We start from the raw sequence: 21,426 nt of genomic DNA, 5'->3' as shown, positions 1-21,426 counted from the left end.
TATGTCAGCTATAGTGTGAAGTTGCCTTACAGAAATTTTTAAATGTTCTCTAGTTCAGAGAGTGCAATCCACGTAAGCAAGACATGCTAGTCAGCAGACGTACTTATCAAAGTCCCTATCGGCAAGTGAAATGAGGATTTTGTCAATTTTTTCCACTGTGTGCCATTGTGTGGTTGTGGGTATTATCCAGCGGCTGGGAGTGTGACTTCCAAACATAACAACTGTTTGAGGTGTGGCTTCAAGGCTGCTTCTCAAAAGCCACATTTGTCCAGCCAATGAGTTTTTTGGCTATGACTCCTCAAACCACAGGAAATAGGATAAAGAGATAGATAGATAGGAACACATTAAACTAACATCATCTGCACTTACAAAGAAACAATCAACAGAGTACACAGAAAATCTGCAGAATGGGAGAAAACATTAGTAAACCATATATTTGGTAAGGGATTCATATAGAAACACAAAAGGAACTGGGCTAAGTCAACAGGAAGAAAAAAAATCCTACTTATAATTGAGCAAAACACAATAGACTTTTCTCAAAAGACAACATGCAAATGGCCAACAAATATATAAAACAATGTCCAACATTACCAGTCATCAGGACAATTCAAGTTAAAAACATTACCTCATCTCTGGAAGAATGTCTATGACCAAAACTTAACAAATATAGATTAAAATATGGATAAAATGGAAACTTTGACACTTTTATGTTGTTGGTGGGAATGTAAATTAGAATAGTCATTTTTGAAAACAATATTGAGGTTCCACAAAAAACTAAAGACATAGCTACTAAGTGATCTAGGAATCTTACTGAAAGGGATATAGGATTATCTATCTATCTATCTATCTATCTATCTATCTATCTATCTATCTATCACCAGTCTGTCCTAGCTCCAGGTATATATTCAAAAGATATACACTCATTGCACTGAAGACATCGGTTTATCGCAGCACTGTTCACAAAGCTGAGTTATGAAATCAACCATTGTGCCATCAGCGCATGAACGGAGAAGGAAAATGTTCCATCTACACAGTGAGATACTAGGCAGTATTAAAAGGAAGGAATTCTTTCCCTTTGTGTCAGCCCGAGTGAATCTGGGGATATTATCTCAAGTGAAGTAGACACTGAAGTAAAAGCCCTGTGTGGTATGATTTACGTGTGCACTGTGAACAAGCACAATTTGAAAGAACGGAGTGAAAATGGTGATTGTCAGAGGCTGGGCTGGACTGGGAAACTGGGGAGATGTTGGTCAGGACACAAAGTCTCAGTGAGACGAGAAGGAGGAGCTCAAAGATGCATTTCGCTTCACAGTAGCTATAATTAACAGTATATTGGATGCATCAGAAGTCCTGAGAGCAGATTTTTAAGTATTCTAATCACAAAGGAAATGAAAAATACATGCAATGCACATATCAAGTAGCTTGATTTAGCTATTCTATGATGTAAAATATATACAGTGTACATGTTTTAAAATCCATCATACAGTTGTAAGTCTACCCAATTTTTTCTTGTCCGATAGATAGATGATAGATATGTAGCTAGTTAGAGGGAAGTTGCCCAGGGGCTGAGGAGGCTGTCAGTTCTCAAGGCGAAAGGTGGAAACATCCTACATATATTATTAGGAAGGGAAGGAAAGGTGTCCCAGAGTGAGCAGATACTTTGGTGCACTTATATGAAAAATGACAAGAAAATTAGAAGAGAACAAAATCATAGAACGAATTTCTAGGTAAGGTTAAGCTTAATGATTAAATGATTACCTTTATTTAGCACATGTGATATGCTAAGTATTTTGTGTGATCTCATTAAGTCCCCCATCTCGTTTATAATGCTATCTAAATTATTTGATACTTTCATCCAAATTTTACAGATGCAGAAACTCAGGCATTGAGGTAGGCAAGTTATTTTAAGAGCCATGCTCACAGTCAGTGTTAGAAGCAGGATGTGGATTCCACTAGTGTAATTCTTCTGCTCCCATCATTTCTTCCCAGCTACACTGACAATAATCGGTGAATAAAAATAGTATGTGCATAAAATGTACAACTTCATAAATCAACATATACATAGTGGAATAATCACCATGACCAAGGAAGTGAACCTCCCCTCCCACAGCTGACTTGCTTTCCCACCCTTCTTATGCCTCCTGTAGTACACTTCGGATCACCCTCTCAGGGTGCTGCAGAAGACTTTCATACTGCAAAGATGGACACGTGTCCATGGGCGGGACGCTAGGAGGTCACTGGTAAAGGTAACTGAGGACATAAGCAGTGTTTTGCAGTGGTCAGTGATAAAGTAGATGGCAGGGAACAGAGGCATGTGTTAGTCCCTGGACGGAAAAGACAAGGGAGCTGTGACACAAAGTGACACAAAGATGATGCAGAACTGAAAAATACAGACTTACAAGTTATATCATGCGAGGGAGGTGCTCGCCATAAGCGGCATAGCCAGGATCAAAGTATGAGTGGGCAGGAAATGGGGACGAGGTCAGGGGAAAAGTGTGGAGATTTGAATAACCTTAGAAAAGACTCTTCGTTTAGAGAAAATAAGGAAAACCAAAGAAATAAGTGGTGATCCCAAATAAGTTCATAGAGCCAATTAAATAGCACTTAGGGACCAGTGTCCGTGATTCCGATTGCTGAGACGCCTGGCCACTGTTGCTGATTCATCTGCTGGTTGCTTATCCCCTGTCGCAGGGGGTTATTGTGGTTAATAAATAAATACAGCTGAGGAAAACTCACTGCCAAGGGAGGCTCTGCAGAAATACTGAAGGTGTCTCGACTTTGCATTTGCTTCCCAGCTCCTTCTCCAAACCTCTTAGCGGGCAGAACTGACTTTTCTTGGCCGTCGTCCGCCTCCAGACTGCCGGTTCGCACTGGCACTGGGCAGGTGCTCAGTAGAGAGAACTAAGGTCATCCTCGGGGAGCTTCTAGGTGAATAGGGCTCTTCTGAGCCTTGAAGTCAAAATGCTCCTGGTGGTCGGTGCAGATGGGAAGTCAAGCCAGTGTGCACAGGGATGACCTAGAGCTGCGGGGACAGGAATGGCAGAGCCGCGGCCACTGCAGGGAAGCCTGGGTTCAGTCACTGTCCAAGAAGGAAATGCGTTAGTGCAGTTTTGACTTTGGAATGTCCTGCTCTTTGCCAGTGGTGATCACAGCCTTCACACTTATACCAGGGAGGTTTTGATTTAGGAATCTGGTCTGTGAGGGGGACAGTCAATGCATCATCTATGCATCAGACTTTAGATGCATGTTTTGATGCAATTCTATTCACATCATAAAAAATGTAAATTTTTAACTCTGAAGGAATCACAATAGTCTGTTTTTCATACTTGCATTATCTTGGGCAAACACTGAAATTCTGGATTAATGTTTAACTCTAAGAGTGTTATTCTCAGTTTAAGCAAAGGATCAGTTTCAGGGCTCAGCCTCAGGGGTCTTGATGATCAGGCTTCAGGCTCCCAGGAGAAGCCTCCTACACCACGGGTGACCGGATACAGTCGACAGAGGGAACAGTCCCCAAGCTCAGACAATGTGGATTGGGTATAAAATCTTAGTCTTTTCTTATCTGACTGTGGACATTTGCATGGAGAAGCATTATTTATCTCAAGGAGAAGTGGACCAAGGATCTTCCTTCGCTAGGAATCGCACCATTTTGGAAGGTGTTCGATTCAAAAGAGCCACTTACCAAGGACAGTACTGTAGGAGGTTTGGCTGCTGTGAAGGCAGAAATGATGACTGTGTCACCCGGTTCTACGAGGCAAACGCATGGTGTTACTGTGACAGATTCTGTGAGAAGGAAAATTCGGATTGCTGCCCTGATTACAAGTCCTTCTGCCGTGAAGAGAGAAGGTGGCCTCCTCCCCCACAGCCATCGGACATAAAAGGTAGGCCTGGGGATGTGTCCCCGTTCATAGCAAGACCTGCTGGCTCCTTCTCCCTCCCTCCCTCCCTTCGTTCCTGGTTCCTGTCTTTTTCTTCTTCCCCTCCCTTCCCCTCTCCTCTCCACTCCTCTTTTCATCTGTGCTCTCCTCTCCTCCCCTTTCCTCCCCACCTTCAGTGACATGCAAATGATCACTGTGGTTGCCAAGGTAAATGCCTTTGGGTTTTTAAAGTGCTTAACATGCTCAGATGCTTAGTATCTAAACCAAGGTGGCAGCTTCAGGACAGCCCAGGTATAATAGCAATGACTGCTGGTCTGGACCCTGTTTTGAGAACTCTTTCAATTTATATAAGGATTAAAACTCCTGTTTCCTCATAAAATGTATCGACATCAGGATTATCAAGCTATTATGAGTGAACCCCAGTAGGAGCCTCATGAAAGCTACAAGGCCGATGATATACAGACTCTTGAGACATTTTAGTCACTTTATGGTGCTCCTTGTCCTCTCCCATCACAACCTGTGGTATTAGTAATGCCATTAAAACCAAGATAAAAGCAAAATAAAGCCAGTTATGTTCCCTACCTAAATATCACCAAATAGAGCCCTCATGCATATTTCTATTTTATTTTTCTGGCCTGGAGACTTTAGGATTATTACACAGAAAGGAGAGCTTTGTGCTGAGTGGGGGTAAGAGCATCAGTGGGTAAATGCAGATGACCCCCAGGGAAACGGTGGTATTTGTCACAGTGGTTACTTCTATGAGGATGGATGTTGGTTTTGAGCAATTGGTATAACCAGGCTCCAAGACAAAAACAGAACAGCAACAACAACAGCTCTGCATGGACGCTTAGAGGAAGCTTTCTCTTTTTCCTCTCATTACATTAAATCTCCACAGGGGAGAATCCAGGGTTAACTGGAGCTCTGTCACACCACCGTAAATGGGTGATTGTGCCTAGAAACTACAGTGAGAAGACATTTGAGATGTCATGGACTTGGTATCTTTATTTCAAAATCAGATGCTGTGGCCCTCTTTTACATAATATCATCTTGTTTATGAAATTGATGGAAATGTGTCTTTAAAACACGCTTGTCTTATAATATTCCACAGAATGGCCATTTTCCCAAGGTGCTGCATTTTATTAACAGGAACTGGACACACATTTATTTCTCCCTTCAGAGTGTCACACACTACATTGGAATGGGAGGTCTAGGGCTCCTCACCAGTCACTCACTGCGTGTCTGCAGTGCTAGACCACATGGTTGGTACTACATCTGCAGGGGCGGCAGGAGACGAGGTCTGATTCTCGTGTAATTCACGATCAGCTCGGGAGAGGATGTTGGAAACGTGAAAAATCCGCTGTAGAGTCCCAAACTGTGACACGTCCTCTAAAGGAGGTGTTAGGGTGCTGAGGAAAGTATTGCTCGGCATGTCATTAGTCTGTCAGATGTCTGCAGCAGTCACCTGACTGGGGATGCAGAGAGGGACATTTAAACCGAGATGGGAGGAATCAGGAATGTGAAGAACTGAGGAGAGCTGGCGGTTAGTTATTGCTGTTGTAGGTTATTTATTTATGAAATCATGCAGAATCCAGCAACCTTTCTCAATTCCCTTATTTAAAATTATGATGCTTTTTATCACATTAAGGATTTCCATACTCAAATCTCAAAATAGAAATTACACGTCATGGAGAAATTGTAGACGTATTTCTTTCAGAATAGTAACAAATCATGACTGCCTAGGATCTCTCCTACAGTTTAAAAAGGAGACCTTGTGAATTCTTGTTCTGCCTTAGCTCTAATGTTCCCTCAAAAGCCTCATGTGCTCAGTGGTGAGGCTTCTGCGGGTTGAAGGGTCACAGTCCTGATCCAGGAACGCTCTGGTTGAATGAGCTGGGAGGTGGTGGGGTCCTCTTGGAAAAGGCAGGGAGCGTGGCCTGCAAGGCCTTCTGGTCCCCTTGCCTACTCTTTTCCTTTACTTCCTGGCTGCCTTGGGATGAGGGACTTTATTGTATCTGCCCTCCCTGCCTTGAGATCAGCTACTTGCGAAGCCATGAGCCCAAATCGTCCTCTCCTCAGTTTTGGTACCAGGGAGCTACAGCTCCTTTCTAATTTTTATTTTGAGACAGGATCTTGCTAAATTGGTCCGACTGTGCTCAAACTTGCCTCAGCCTCCAGGAATGCTGGGACAACCAACACAGTGGACCCTGTGGACTACTCCTTCATCAGGTCACAGGTGTTGGGTGTTTTGTCTCAGTGATGGGAACAATACAATGTTTTGAAAGGAGGTAGAACTTAACTATTTTCAAACAAATTGATGGCCAGTATAGAAAAACATAAAAGCAGCAGAATATAACCCTAATAAAAGATGAGGTCACTTAAACAATCAATTGTATCTTTTCTATTTATTTCTTTTTTTGTATTGGGCATTGAACTTGGGCCTTGCACTTGCCAGGCTGGCACTGTGCTGCTGAGCCACCTCCTGGCCCTACACCTATTTTCAGTGTTGGAAGATCTGGCAATCTGGGGCCTGCTTTGTTTTACGACAACTTCAGCTAGGCGTGTGCTGTGGATGCCTCCTTCCCATTTGGTCACATTTCCCACCTCTTGGTATCTTCTACCCGGGCCTCTTTTCTTACTTCTGCCAAATGACTTTGTAGACCATCTGCAGTCTCTGTGAGTAGAAATCCTCATTGCTGCTCAGTACTTGTACAGCTGTACATTTGCATTGCTACTGTTGCATTTAAAGGAAGGCAACTTATTTGAAAAATATGAGGTTTCAATGTTCAACTCTATTTTACAGTACTGTGTGATTGTTGAAAGAACTGGCAGATTTAAAGAATATGATAATATATACTGATAACATGGTGATAGTGCCTGGCTGAGTGTTACACACAGCCCTGGATGTTGAGGATCATATTCTTTTTGTAAATAAAGTCCCAATAGCAGCATACTTTGGCTCTGCATTCATGGAAGATACTTGTGACACGTTGCGCACAGCAGGTGCTTAAACAGACCTGTCTATCTTACAGCTAAATTCAGCTACTGACCTTATTGTTGCTTTTCCCATTAGCTAAGATTTATTGAGTACTTTCTACAGAGCCACCAATGGTTCCAAGCACATTTCGGGTAATATCTCATTCATTATTTTATTCCACCTTGTCTAATAGGGTAATTACTTATGTAAATTGGATAGGAAGCTTTTTGAAAGAAAGTATGGAGGTTTATTTATTGTGTACTAAACATTTTATTGCTATATAATTTTAAAGAATATTTTTTGAAGCAGAATTTTTATACATGAAGTATGTTAAAAGTGTATTGGTGAATTACCAATGTATTACTTTTTATCCATAGTTTCAGCCTGTAATTCTCCTGTGCTTTTGGAGATTGGAAGCTACATAAGAAGAGTTGATGTTATATGAAACATTATATATTTATAATTTCAGTAAGCACTGAAGGAGATAAGAATACAGTAGTAGTATCAAGTTATGAAATATTTATAGCCTATGTGGATAAGAAGACTTTGGAATATTAAGCATTTAGACACTGTTGCACGTAAGGGATAATCAAATGCCACATTTGTGTTCATTGTGGACAATAGTACAACCTTACAATATCAACTGGAAAGTAGACAGTGTTAAAATGTTTAATATTTATTTAATTAACACTGTGTAGCAAAAGCAATTATTTCAGAGTGACTATCTTGAAAATACATCTTTTTTATCATAAAAGGATATTTTGCCAGGATTTTCTGCACTTACAGGCTAGGTGTTCTCAAGCTTTCTGGTTCACCATTAGACAACTAGAATATGGCCCTGAGGTTCCTGATCCTATTCAAAACTTATGGATCATATTTAAATCCCAGTCCATAAAATTGAGACGGCATGGTCCCTGAATTTTAAAGAGAGCATTTCACTGCCGTCTCTTTGGCTATAGAGTCACTAAGAGAGACTGAGCACTAAATCTTGTTTCATTTTGTGGCGATATTTTGCTTTGTGGCTATGTTTTGCTATAAGTAGGACAATACAGTAAGACATTATACTGAAGCCTGTAGCAATCTCTGATAAAAATTCAGCATCATCTCAAATGTCTGCATTTTGATATATTGTTATGTCAACTTAACATTATCTTTTATTTCTTTAAAATGGGATCTCATTGTGTGGCTTTGAACTCCCAGGCTGAAGTGATCCCTCTGCCTGAACATTCCAAGTAGCTGAGATTACAAGCATGGGGCCCCCTGCCTGGATTTAATTCAGTATTAGTTTGAGTCTCTGTACTTTAGTATATGCTATAGAGCTGTTGATGTGCTAAAATGTATCCGACCTTTTCTTATTTAAAAGAGTCTATTCAGAAAGGCACTTGTGATTTCTTCAATATCCATTTTTGTTGTTTGAGAATTTTGCAAAGACTTCAATTTAGGGCCATATTTTAAGTAGAACTTACATTTCAGGCATGGTTTTTACTCGATTCCTTATGGAGAGATGCAATTAATCTCGCTATTTAGCAGCAAAAAATTCACATTAGACTGTAATTGCTTTCATGAAGATATTTTTTACTTTTGTTTTTCTTGCTTTTGGAAGTAATTGGTTGAAAAGTAGAGAGTACTTTACAAAATTTAAAAAGCTAACTAAAATAAAAAGACAGAGATATGCTAGTTTTGAATGCCTAAAGTATTTTTCTCTGAGATGTTGTGCTACTCATGTACTGACCTGGTAAGAGTTATTTGTCAGTGATGAAGCTACAGGGTAATGTCTAGTTCTTTTTATTGTTCCTGTCCCCAGAACTCCTTACATCAACAACATAAAACTGTTTATGTCATCTTAAGGATTAAAAAAAAGACACCATTTTTGTGTAAGTTGGAGATAGCACGTATCAATAAATTTCTTTCTTGTTTTCCTCCTTTGTCTGATGGTGACTTGCAGGAAATGGAGGATTCCAAATGTCAGAAACTCAACACATATGCACATACATATAGGCCAGAGTAATTTCCTAGATATAATCTTGTAATAGATCTTAAGGAAAGACTCTTACGTACTCTCTGTTGTATGAACAGTCCTAAATTAATTTATCATAGAAACAGTAGGTGAGCCACTGACACATTGGAATTGGATGAGTTACTTATTCATCATATTGTAATAAAAATGAATTATAATCTAAATTCTTCCATGTACTGGCCATTAAAAATACACACTGCTAAAGAAACAAAATCTAACTTATATAACCATGCCTTTTTTCTTGTCTATCAGTATTTTGTTGCATATAATTAAGTTTGGTGCTTTTATAGATATGTATCCTTATATACATATTTGTATTTTATAGATGTGTATCAGTATATAGATATTTGTACTAGTTTCCCGATTTAGTAATGTAACGTCCTAAGGGTCTTAGTCATAGGTTCCCACAGCAGGGTTCACTTCTAAGGATATCCTGCCTCCCAGGGCAGTCCCCTCAGTTCTTTTCTCACCTGGTTATGCACCTGGCCTTCCTCCCCTCTGATTCTGTACATCCCTGCACATCCTTTCTCTTCCCATTCTCTTTTGTATGCTTTTTTTTTTTTATATCTCTTTGCTCCTCTCAAGATACACTACTTATATTAATCTGAATACAATTAATCTTCAGTTCTCTTTAGCCTATGTCCTGTATTTCCCTCCTTGGCTTCCCCTAGGATAGTGAACTAGCAACGTTTCTGAACAAGGTCTCAATTACCAGATGATAGATGGTTTTCTGGTCAATTTATATTACCTTATACTCCCACATACAAACTGTCAAAACACTTCTTCCTCCTTCTGAGCATAAAAATATTTCAAAACCTATTATTTATTCTTTTTTACATTATCTTTTCTTTGATTTTTCTTTTTTTCCCCCTTTTCCTAATCTCCAGCCTAGTTTTATCATGACTCTTTCTTCATAAAATTCTTGAACTAGTGAAAGTTTTGAAAACAAATTCAAACAAATTTGATACCACAGGTGATTATGGCTTGGTTTTTGGATGTTGATTACTTGTAATTGTTCTGTCCCAGCAGGATCACTCTGGGGTCAGATCCTACTGCTCTGACTAGGTTGAGTACATGTTTGTACTGTTGGTACTGACCTGTTTCCAAAGCCAAGGGAATACTCCTGAGAGAAATCTACTTAGTAACAAAATCTCTATTATAATGGAAGGATGTTCTACATACACCCTTCAGCATGAAAACACAATTGCCATGAGAAAACAAAGCAACAAGATGCCTTGGAAAATTCGTAACTGCCAAAACAGGTTTCACAGAGAGTGAGGTAGATGAATCTATAGAAAAAATAATCAAAAAAACCTGAAAAGACTTAAGATAACAAAGAAGAAACAATTAAGCAGATGTGTGAAAATGATTACTAAGAAGATGAAGCAGCAGAATGAAGCATTCACTGAGATAATGACTTTAAAGAAAAAGAAAATAAGCAGCTGAGTTAATTAAGGAAGAGAACGCAGGCTATGAAAGACTGCTTTGGTAAATAATTAGAGGATGTCAAAATGCATCAAATGGAAATCTTAGACATGAAAAACTCAGTCAAAATTTTTGTTAGTAGGCATAATCAGTCTGAAGATAGAATTATAGAGCTTGAGTACAAGGTTCACATCATAGATACTTACTGACAATTAAGAAATAACAGTATAATTAGAAGATGATGCTAATCCTCAATGACTACAGGAACAAGTCTAATGATTATTGAAATTGAGGAAGATTTATAATTTGAATCTAATGATATAAAAAAATTTATTCCCCAAAATTATTTCAGAAAAGTTTCCATATGTAAGTACTGAGTTGGGTAACTTAAATGAGGCATTTAAAACCCAAAATAGACATGACCAAAAAAGAAACATTCTATGACACATCATAGTCAAAATCCCATAAAGTAAGAAAGGATATTCTAAAAATTGTAAGAGAAAATGTCAAATATCAAAATAACAACAGATTTCCCAACAGAAACTATGAAGACTAGGAAAACATGGAGTAAAGATTTTCAAGCCCTAAAAGAAAATAATTGCCAATTATTACAGCAATTCCCTGGTTTATGAACAAGTTTCATTATGGGAGAATGTTCATAAGTAGGATTCCTTTGTAAGTCTAACAAAATGAGTTTCGTATACCTTTGACACAAATATACACTGCAAAGCATTAAAAAACCAAACACATACACAAAAGTGCAGAAAGCCCCTATGTACAGTATCTGTGAAAGTCTGAAACTCAAATGTTTGTAAGTTGGAGACTTATTGTAATATATGCTGCAAGATTATCCTTTGAAATAGGGGAAGAAATAAAGACCTACATCAAAAACAAGCTAAAATTTCAGAACCACCAAGCCAGTATTCCAGAAAATACTTAACAGAATCCTACACTGCGACAATAAGGTCAGCATTACCCAAATTACTCAGAAACTCAAAGGAAAGAATAAATCTCATTGGGAGAATAGTTAAATAAAAGAAAATAAACCAAAAAGAAGTCATCATTGGAAAAACAGTACAATGGCAGGAAATAGTAAATACTTTTCAGCAATAGTCAATGTAAACGATCTTGATTCAAAGACACAGAGTGGCAGATTGGATTAAAAAGCATACTAGAAAAGTGAACAATTCATCATTAAGAAGTAATTGTAAACACATATGTAATGCATGTCAGTGCACCCACTTGATAACACAAAAAGCTACTTGACATAAAAAGACAGGTGATAGTAACAGGACATTAAAACCTCACTCTCCGGGGCTGGGGGTTTAGCTCAGCAGCTTAAGCACCTGCCTTGAAAGCAGGCAGTCGTGGGTTCGATCCCCGGTACCGATAAAAAGGAAAAAGACAAAAAAAAAAAAACAAAAAAACCCTCACTCTCCGAGATAAACAAGTCAGTTAGACAAACATAGCAGAATGGACTCTACAGTGAAATCTTAGGAATTAAACTACCCTATAGAACAAATGGATTTAACAGCTATGTACAGAGAGTTTTATCCAACAACAGCATAACATTCATTCTTGTAAACTTTCCACAGAATTATCTCCACAATAGGACATATTTAAATTGACAAAACTTGTCCCAATGTACAAAATAATTGAATTAAGCTTCTGGATCCTGTCAGATCACAATGAAATAGAAACTAGAAATCAATAACAATGACAATAAAAAATAAAACAAACTATACAAACACATGGAGATTGAGTAATACATTTTTAGATGATTAATGGATCATTAAAGAAATCAGGGAAGATATTTTAAAAATTCATGGACTTAAATGAATTGGAAATACAAAATACCAGAATCCATGAGACATTAAGAAGTTTTAAGAAGAAGGTTCATAGCTACATTTGAAAACAGAATGCCTACATTTGAAAACAGAATGATATGAAGTAAATAATTTGATGATACATCTGAAGGTCCAAGAAAAAATAGAATAATCCAAAACTGAAACTAGAAAAAGGAAAGACATTCACAGTGAAAATCAGTTAAATTGAGACTAAACAATACAAGCAATGAATCAAACAGTTGGTTCTATGAAAGTATAAATAAGATTGATAAACCCTTAGCCCAACTTACCAAAATGGAGGGAAAAAAATCCAGATCAACTAGAAATGAATGATGCGAAGTGACATCAGATACCATTGAGATTCAGAGAACCATAAGAGATGCTTTTGATGAACTATGTTCCAAAAAAGTTGAAGACTTTAGGAGAAATGGGTAAATTCCTAGACACATATAACTTGCCAAAAGTGAACCAAGATTAGACCGAATGGAATAGACCAACAACAGCTAATAAAATTGTTGCAATAATAAAAACCTTACCAGCTAAGAAAAGCTCAGGACCTGATGGACTAACCACTGAATATTACTACAACTTCTGAAAAGAACTAATGCACTACTCCTCAACCTCTTCCATGAAATTGAAAGGGAAGAGATGTTGCCAAAGTCATCTCATGTGGAAGGCCACTTTGCACTAATACCAAAACCAAATATAGACACATCCAAAGGAGACAGCTGCTGAGCAACATCCTTGAGGGACATGGATATGAAATTCTCAACAAGACCTGGACAACTAGAAATCACTGACAGATGAGTTCGTATGCCATAGGCACTTTGGTTTCATCCCCAGTGTAAGGATGACTGAGCACACACGAATCAATAAATGTAATACAACACACAAATAGACACAGGAAAATCTGACAAAATTCAACATGCTTTCATGATAAAAACCCGGATGAAAATTTAAGTATGGAAGGAACTTTCCTCAAAATAGCAAATCCTTTATGACAAAGTCATATTAAATAGGGGAAAACTGACAGAATTCGTGCTGTGGTCAGGAATGAGGTGATGGTCTCCGTTCACTCCAACCATTCCTCTTCCAAACAGCACTCAGAACTTAGCCAGAGCAACTGAGCAAGATGAAGAAGTGGAAATGACAGAAATAGGAAAGGGACAAGGCAGCTGTTTTATGGATGTGATCATCAAAATAGAAATCCAAAACTACTCCAGCAGAAGACTTAAAGTCAACAAACAGATCCGGTAAAGAGGCAGAGTGCAAAGTACTAAATTACGGTAAAACATGCATGGTAATGGCACAAAAAAAGACATACAATACAATAAAAGAATAGATGAAGGGAGAATAATAATAATAATAAGCTCACCTCCTTTCAGTCAGGCAGACTTGGACACAGAGGCCACCAACAACGCTGGACAGAAGACAGCCTCTTGAAAGGTACAGGGTGAACTAGCCACGCATGTGCAGAAGAATGAAGCTAGACCCTGCCTGTACTAAGAGCAAATAAAAATTGATCAAAGATCTCGATAGAAACATAGAAATGTTGAAAGCACTGCACATGGCTTAGGGTAAACACTTCACATCCGTAGGCACAGGCAGGCACTTCCTGAACAGAAGGAACATTGTTAGCGTGAGAAATACCACCAAGAATCAATAAATGTGATTATATCAAAATAAAAAGCTTCCACACAGCAAAGAAAACAGTCAACAGACTAAAGAGACAATATGCAGAATGGGAAAGATTTTTTAATTAGTACGTTTGTAGTACATAATATTCGCCCTTGTGTGGAGTTGGTACAAATGCATAACGTATATTCATACTCTCTTTATCTCATTTTCCTCCCGTCCCTCTCAGCTCAATCTCTACATTCCCTTCTCCTTTGAGAAATCTCTATCCATTCATCTGCTGATGGACAGATAGGCTGCTTCCACGATTTAGCTGTTATGAATTGTGCTGTATGAACATGTATCACTATAATATCATGCCTTTAACTTTTTCACAAAGATACCTAGAAGGGGAGTATCTGGGTCACGTAGAATTTCTGATTTTAGTTTTCTTAAGGAATCTCAATACTGATTTCTATTGTGGTTGTAGTAGTTTACATTCCAACCAGCATTTGCAGAAGGGCTCCTTTTTCCTGGAGCCTCTCCAGCATTTGTTATTATTTGATTTCTTGATAATGGCCATTCTTTCTGGTGTAAAATGAAGTCTTGGCGTTGTTTTAATTTGTATTCCTCTCCTGAGCAGTGATGGTAAGAATTTCTTCATGTATTTATTGACTGGTTTTACCTTTTCTGTGATTAGGTCTTTCATTTTGGACTGTTCAACTTTTTTGCATTTTATAGCTATTCTAGATCTGATTCTTCTGTCTGAAGAATAGATAGCAAAATTTTTTCTCATTCTGTAGATTTTCTTTTCACTTGGTTGCTCCTTTTAATGTGCAGAAGCTTTTACAGTTGATATGAATTTTATTTGTTGATTCTTGCTATTTCTGATGTAACCAGAATTCTGTTCAGAAAGTCCTTGCCTATGACTCTGCTTTTAAGAGTTTTATGTATTCTATTTCCCAGTCGGTTAAATGTTTCTTTTTTGACATTTAGTTCTTTGATCCATTTTGATTTTAGTTCAGTATATGGCAAAACACAAGCATTCAACCTTCTGCATATGGATAGCCAGTAAAATGAGTAAAGACTTTTGCTAGCTAATAGAGCACTAGTATCCAGAATATATAAAAAACTCAGAAAGTATCTCTGACAAACAAATGGCCCAATTAAAAAATGGGCAACTGAACTAAACAGATACTTCTTTAAAGAAGAATTGAAGATTGCCAATAATACATGAGAACATGTTCAACATCTTTAGCCATTAAGACAATGCAAAGAAAAATAACTATAATTCTGTCTAACTGCAGTCAAAATGGCTATCATCAATGACAAATTGGCTGAATGTCTTAGCAGTTGTGTCTGCTTCTTTGATTCTGTTCTACTCATCCTCATGTCTGTTTTTATTCCAGTACCATGCTGATTTTATCACAGTAGCTTTGTAGTATAATTTCAAGTCAAGGATTATGATGCCTCCTGCCTTACCTTTGTTGCCCAGGATTGCCTTTGCTATTCTAGGTCTCTTTCATTTCCAAAGGCATTTTAAGAATGTTTTCTCTAGATCTCTGAGGTATGACAATGGTGTTTTAATTGATATTACATTAAATCCGTGTAACAGTTTTGTAAGTATGGCCATTTTCACAATGCTGGTTCTTCCTATCCAAGAACAAGTAATATCTTCCCATTTGCTTTGAAGTATTTCTCGTGCAGTTTGCATTTTGTTCATGAACTCTTTGCCTACCCCTATATTTTCAGGATTTCTACCTACCTTGTCTTTCAGTAGATTTAGTGTTTCTGTTTTAATATTTAGATCTTTGATCCAGTTTGACTTTAGTTTAGTGCCTGGTGATAGACATGGGTTTAGTTTTAGTATCAGCAAATAGAAAGAAAATTTTTGCAGCATAGTCTATTAAAGAGGCTACAAACATTCAACAAGACTGGTCATTCAAGGAAAGCAAATTAAAATAACACCGAGAGTGCACCTTACTCCGGAAAGAATGGCCATCATCAAGAAATCAACCGTTAACAAATGTTGGCAGAACTTTGGGGAAAAAAGAACCCTTTTCCATTGTTAGTGGGAATATACACTAGTATAACCACTGTGGAAATCAGTGTGGACATTCCTCAAAAAATTAGGATTGGGAAGTCCCACTCAATCCAACTATTCCCCTTGTGTATTTTCCCAGAAGAATTGAAGGCATCATGCCACAGTGATACAAGTGCACCCATGTTTATAGCAGCACAATTGTAATAGCTAAATCTTGAAAACAACCCAAACACCCATCAACCATGAAATAAATAACATCGATGTGGTATTTTTATACAATGGAGTATTATTCAGCTATAAAGGAGGACAAACTTGAGGCTTTTATAGGTAAGTGGATGCAACTTGAGATCACACTTAAAAGTGAAGTAAATCAGACTCACATGTAAATGATCTCCCTAGTATTAAAAAAAAACTGAAAGAGTAAGATAAAATAAGATTTCCAAAATGTACAATAGATATTGTGAAAATGAAAGGAAAAGAGAATGTTCAGAAGGAAAGAACAACTGGGATGGAGAAAGAAAAAAGAAAGAAGGGAAAAGGTTATATGTATACATATAAATGTGTGAATATATATATATTATATATAGTATAGATAATGACACTTCTAGTCTCTGTTCATCAAAAAGAACAGTTCATGCTTTCATTGTTTGATTATTAGATCATTTTTTCATGCCTGAATCTTGTAATCTGAATAATTACTTTTAAGATAACAATATGCAATATATTAGCTAATGTTAATTTCCCATTTTTTTTTGAAATACTGCATCATTTTTATCTTTTGGTAAATTTGATTGTTAAAAAAAAACCCACAAAAGCAACAAATACTGTTGAAAATGCAAGGGAAAAGGAACTTTCTATATTTTTGGTAGGGATGTAATATAGTATGACCACTTTGGAAATCAGGGATCCTGCAAAAGGGCTTCCTCAGAAAATTAAAAGTAGGAATTCCACTTGACTCACTTATGTCCCTCCTGGGTTATTCCTGAAAGAGTTAAAGTCATCACACTGTAAGTGATACATGTCCACCCAGGTTTAAAGCAGCACAATTTACAATAGTTAAGCTTTGAAAACAGTCCAGAGATCATAAAGACTCAAGTGGGTAAATGTAGTGTGTACACACAGTGGACCTTTATTCATCTATAAAGAGCAATTTATTCACATCTTTTGGGGGAAATGGGTAGATCATGAGCCCGCAATGCTAAGTGAGATAAGTATCAGACATGGGAATTAAAGACTATAGGGTTGTTAATGTATTAGAAACACAGGATATCAATCAATAACAGAGTAAAATAAAAGTGAGATGGCAGGAGAGAAGAAGGCAGACCTTCTGGAGATGGACAAGGGGACATGAGGAAAAAGAGAGGCTGGTGCCAGGGAAAGTGAACTGAAAATGGTCAAGACGTGGCATGTGCCATTACCCAAAATGATTGCAGATTTTATGATCAAAACACATAGCAATGAAGGCATGGAGCTTCTCTTCCCAGAGCTGGCTGTTAAGAAGCACGGGGGAGGAGAGAGGTGGCACCCCATCTCATTCTGGGAGTGGGGAGTGTCCAACGCCACGTGGAAAGAAGGGCAAATGGGTGCAAATATACGGTGATGTAGATTTATTAAGTAGAATAGTGAATGGTGAAAGAGCACAGGCAGGGACCAGGCAACTGGAAATGTTTTCTATGAAATAATTTTTGAACAGTCACAGGATAGCTTGCTGGAGTCACAGGTTTTGTGACATTAGGGTTAGCAGTTAAACCAAATCCCTTAGAAAGTTTACAAACATATTTCCCCCTATGGTTTAATCAATAAAGGTTTAGATTTTGTTCTGTTTGATTAGGCACTATTGATATGATGCATCAATTATGTATTCTTTTTTAAAAAAATTCACCAAAGTAATTGATAATTAAGTGTTAAATCTGTGCAAATTATATTCTCAAAAAATGATTTAATTGGGCTGGATATTTAGCCCAGTAGGCTCAAGCACTTGCCTGGTAAACATGAAGTTGTGAGTTTGATCCCTGGTATCAAGCAATACAAAACAAACAAAAATGATTTAGTTTGTAATTTTGGCACTATTTTAAAATATCTTACAGATGGGTTTTCATATGATGATGATGATTCAACCTTGGTCTCTTTTCAATAGTTCATATAATCTTGTAAACCAGTCAATTTAAGTTAATTGCTAAGTATATTTGGATTTTAAAGACAAAATGCTACAATTTCACTGATTTCATGAAGTTTTCCCTTAGTCCAACTCTTAATGAAAAAATAGAATGTTTGTTAAAGATGAATTCACTGAGTGGGCTTTGTATTTCACTCTACAACTATGTGACACTATTTCTAGCCACATTAACTAATTATACTCACTAATTAAACTTGATTAGTATTTTAAAAATTAGGAATGCCAAAAACTGATTTAAGTGGTTACTTTGCATACCTATTTAAATTGACTTTTTCTAGCATAGTTAGTGATTAATTCCTAGGTAATCTCTTTTTCACGCTTTAGAAATCTTCTCCACTGGAACATAACATGCAGTTAGGTATAAAAGCTCATGGACTAAGTCCAGAAAAATTTGTTGTGTAATCCTTGACACAAACCAAATAAAAATTTCCATCAGACTAGCACTAAACAGTTTTGCATATTTCAAAAACTAACCACAGTTTTAGATTAACTATTATGCTGATGTGCTTTACTTACTTAAAATTTGGTTTACCTATTTTGCTGACAGGTTGCTTCAGAGACGGGCAACATTATGAAGAAGGATCAGTAATTAAAGAAAACTGCAACTCTTGGTAATGAATTTAAGTGACAGAACTGGATTCAACTGTTGTTCATGTTTTGTTTTTCCAAATAAAAGCAACACCACTGAAACAAAGCACAGATTTAGACACATGCAGACAGAACCATATAGAACATCAGACATTGTAAGTTTTCATAAGCATGAGTGAAGAATGTTAGAAGATGATCATGCATATATCTTTCAAAGCTTCAATTTAATGTTTTTGATATCGAGGCTTCAATATGCTACAGGCCTGCATTAAGTATACTTTTTAATTTTAAACATTTTGATGCCCTATGGACAAGTTATGTGAGTTTTTAATTTTGGGGCACAGTACTGTACATAACAATAGGTTGTTTTAAAGGGATCAGCTTGCGGACAATGTTCAAATACATTGTATTATTTTTTTTTATTTCAAAGGCTATGTAGTTATATCATTCACTAATTGCCCAAAGCAGAGGACAAGAGCCTGTGAGTGATAGCTAGAGCATGTTTTATAATTTATTTTCACCATGAATCAAACAGCTGCGTGGTTTACGTTAAGTAAGAAATGATGTTTCATCACTTAACAATGTGCAGCTCTTGTCACTAATTGTGAAACACACCCCACAGAAAAGCAGGCTACTTCTATAATTTTTTTTTATCTTTGCAGCACATGCTCAGCACAGCAATGGAAATGTTCCCAGCGTGCATGCCTCGTTTGTCCAGAATTAATTGAACACATCAATAAAGGAGACTACGGGTGAGTGAATCTTGCAGTATAGGTTCATGGCACTCCTGGTTACCCCTCTGTCACTCCTACAAACACTCATTATGTAAAGAGTAGGAGAGAAATGGGAAGGGAGATAAAAAGGTTTGCAAATATGGAATGTATGAGGAAAATATACAATATTTAAAAATTAAAATTCACAGGTAAAAATGACATAGAGCCTAGTCTTAAATGATTAAGAAAGATCACTGTTGCATTAACTGCTTTCTCTGTTGCTGCCCTGGTGGAGCAGGTCATGGACTCATCTCCTGAGCAGAATATTGCCTTCACCGAATGGCATTCTGTCTTGATGTTCTCCCAAATAACAAGTCAAGCTAGACTGTTTCACTAAAATGACTGATAGTTAGACAATTTCATTTTAGGCTGGGCCAAAAGATAGGTTGAGTCACTGTGCTAGTAATCTAAAGATAGGAACACTGGGACATTTAAACACTGGCAGTAACTGCCACTCTCCTGTATGTTATAAAGTGGCTGGCTTCTCCACTCCCACAGAGGGAACTAAGATGTGGGGATGGACATTTGCTTTCTCCCAGGAACTGAAAGAGAGAGGCAGGCCGGCTAAATACCTGCCTCGAAATTTCTGCACTGCCATTGATTAAATCTCTGTCTATCTTGACTCTGGAAAAGAGTTCACGTAAAGAATTTATTTCAAGCAACTGGAAAAATGAAATAATCCTGAGATTCGTTTTTAAACAGAAGTGTCATTTCTGTCCACACTTAAGACATTACATCTCCTAGCCAAATGGGGTGTTGAATTTCAGTGGATTGAAGATATTTTCTGGGAATACACAAAACAGTCATATTTGTTGACACTGACAGTCTGAAATCATTTTCACTCCCTTGTGTGTGTGCATTTAAGCAATATTTTAGGGAATAATTTGATTACATTTAAGCATTCCCAGGAAAAATCAATTGCAAACTTCTGTAGCTAAGTGACTTTTTAATTATTCAAAATACATGAGTCAGGCTTCTAAAAAGACATAATGCCGAACCTAATTAATACTCATTTCCAAGAAACCTACTGGACTGGCTTGGCTTTTCACTGTTACAAAATATAGGAGACGCCACAGTTTAAATCTGTGTGGAAGAAGGGACTTTTAGGGCACAGAAGCTGTTGGGGACCCCTGGAAAGGAGTTTCTTTCCATCATTTGTTTATCTTGAGCAAGCTAGGAAGCATGTGTTTTCATAGCAAATACTAAAGCATTACAAGACCTTACAAAAATAAAAAGGGAAATATCATTAGAACAAAAGAAAATACACACTGACCAAGTAGAAAAAGTCAAAAGAAACAAGCTATGAAGAAAAGGAACAAGAGCAAAATTACTTACCAGGAAACAGAGCAAACCAACCAACAAAAAACAAAATCCTTTTTCTTTTCTGTTATCATCCACTCACGATGCTCAAATTGTTTTTATACTGTGTTATTCAACATTTATTAAACACTTTTAATCAGTGTTCTCCATTCTTGATGGTATTTTTACAGTGCAGGGCTTAGTCTACATAATGTTCTTAAGTGCTTATTTGTTCTCTGTATTATTTTTTCAAGGCAGCCTATTAATATTAAAGCATGTGATTCCACTTGTGGCACTGCTGAGGGTTCAGATAATTTCTATCCTGCAGGCGTTTTCAGGTGGTTGAGGACCAACATGTTGTCTAAATGTGATTTTTCTTATGAACTCAATTCACAAACTGTAGTTTGTGAATAAATTGGCTCTGATTCCTCACCAGGTTTTCAATAGAGGCCTGTCCCAAAGTTAGGGGAGCACGAGTGTCCATTCTCAGTTCCTGGCATCTGCTTCTCCCCTCACTGCAAGCCAGAAAGCTTGCAGTTGGTTTTATTCTTTGCTCTCTTTTCCTCCGTCTCCGTGCCTGGCTGATTCCCATGCTCAGCGCTTCTCGTAGACCTGCCCTGCTTTTGTGCCTAGGTTGTACTCACGTGCACTTCCTGCACAGCCTCTCCAAGGTGACCCAGCATGTTTCTCTGCTCAGTCCCATGTGGTTGTCCTGCTAGAACAAAGCTTTGCTTCCCACGTGCGTTCTCAAGAATCTTCTTTCTGTTGCTCCTGAAATATAGCTGTTTTCC

General features: G+C 37.5%; 1 protein-coding gene and 1 long non-coding RNA gene across 2 annotated transcripts in view; one reads left to right on the top strand and one right to left on the bottom strand.

Moving 5' to 3' along the window:
- Window positions 1–408: 408 nt before the first annotated feature.
- On the bottom strand, window positions 409–3,819 carry LOC134477024 (uncharacterized). The gene is made up of 2 exons (XR_010048912.1): window positions 3,683–3,819; window positions 409–3,079 (listed from the first exon to the last, which is right to left on the bottom strand). It is a non-coding gene; the product is annotated as an uncharacterized LOC134477024 (long non-coding RNA).
- Tinag (tubulointerstitial nephritis antigen) overlaps window positions 3,074–21,426 on the top strand; it is an 84,230-nt gene continuing 65,877 nt past the window's right edge. The window contains exons 1-3 of the mRNA XM_003462300.4: window positions 3,074–3,881; window positions 18,523–18,586; window positions 19,226–19,315. Coding sequence (XP_003462348.1) covers window positions 3,527–3,881; window positions 18,523–18,586; window positions 19,226–19,315 — 509 coding nt within the window. The 5' untranslated portion in view covers window positions 3,074–3,526. The remainder of the gene's footprint in view (window positions 3,882–18,522; window positions 18,587–19,225; window positions 19,316–21,426) is intronic.

The sequence above is a fragment of the Cavia porcellus genome, unplaced genomic scaffold, assembly GCF_034190915.1.
Source record: "Cavia porcellus strain 051 isolate PalLab524CR breed Dunkin Hartley unplaced genomic scaffold, mCavPor4.1 scaffold_7, whole genome shotgun sequence".
NCBI classification, from domain to species: domain Eukaryota; kingdom Metazoa; phylum Chordata; class Mammalia; order Rodentia; family Caviidae; genus Cavia; species Cavia porcellus.
Note: the sequence above shows the minus strand (reverse complement) of the source record. Positions and strands in the feature narration are given on the sequence as shown.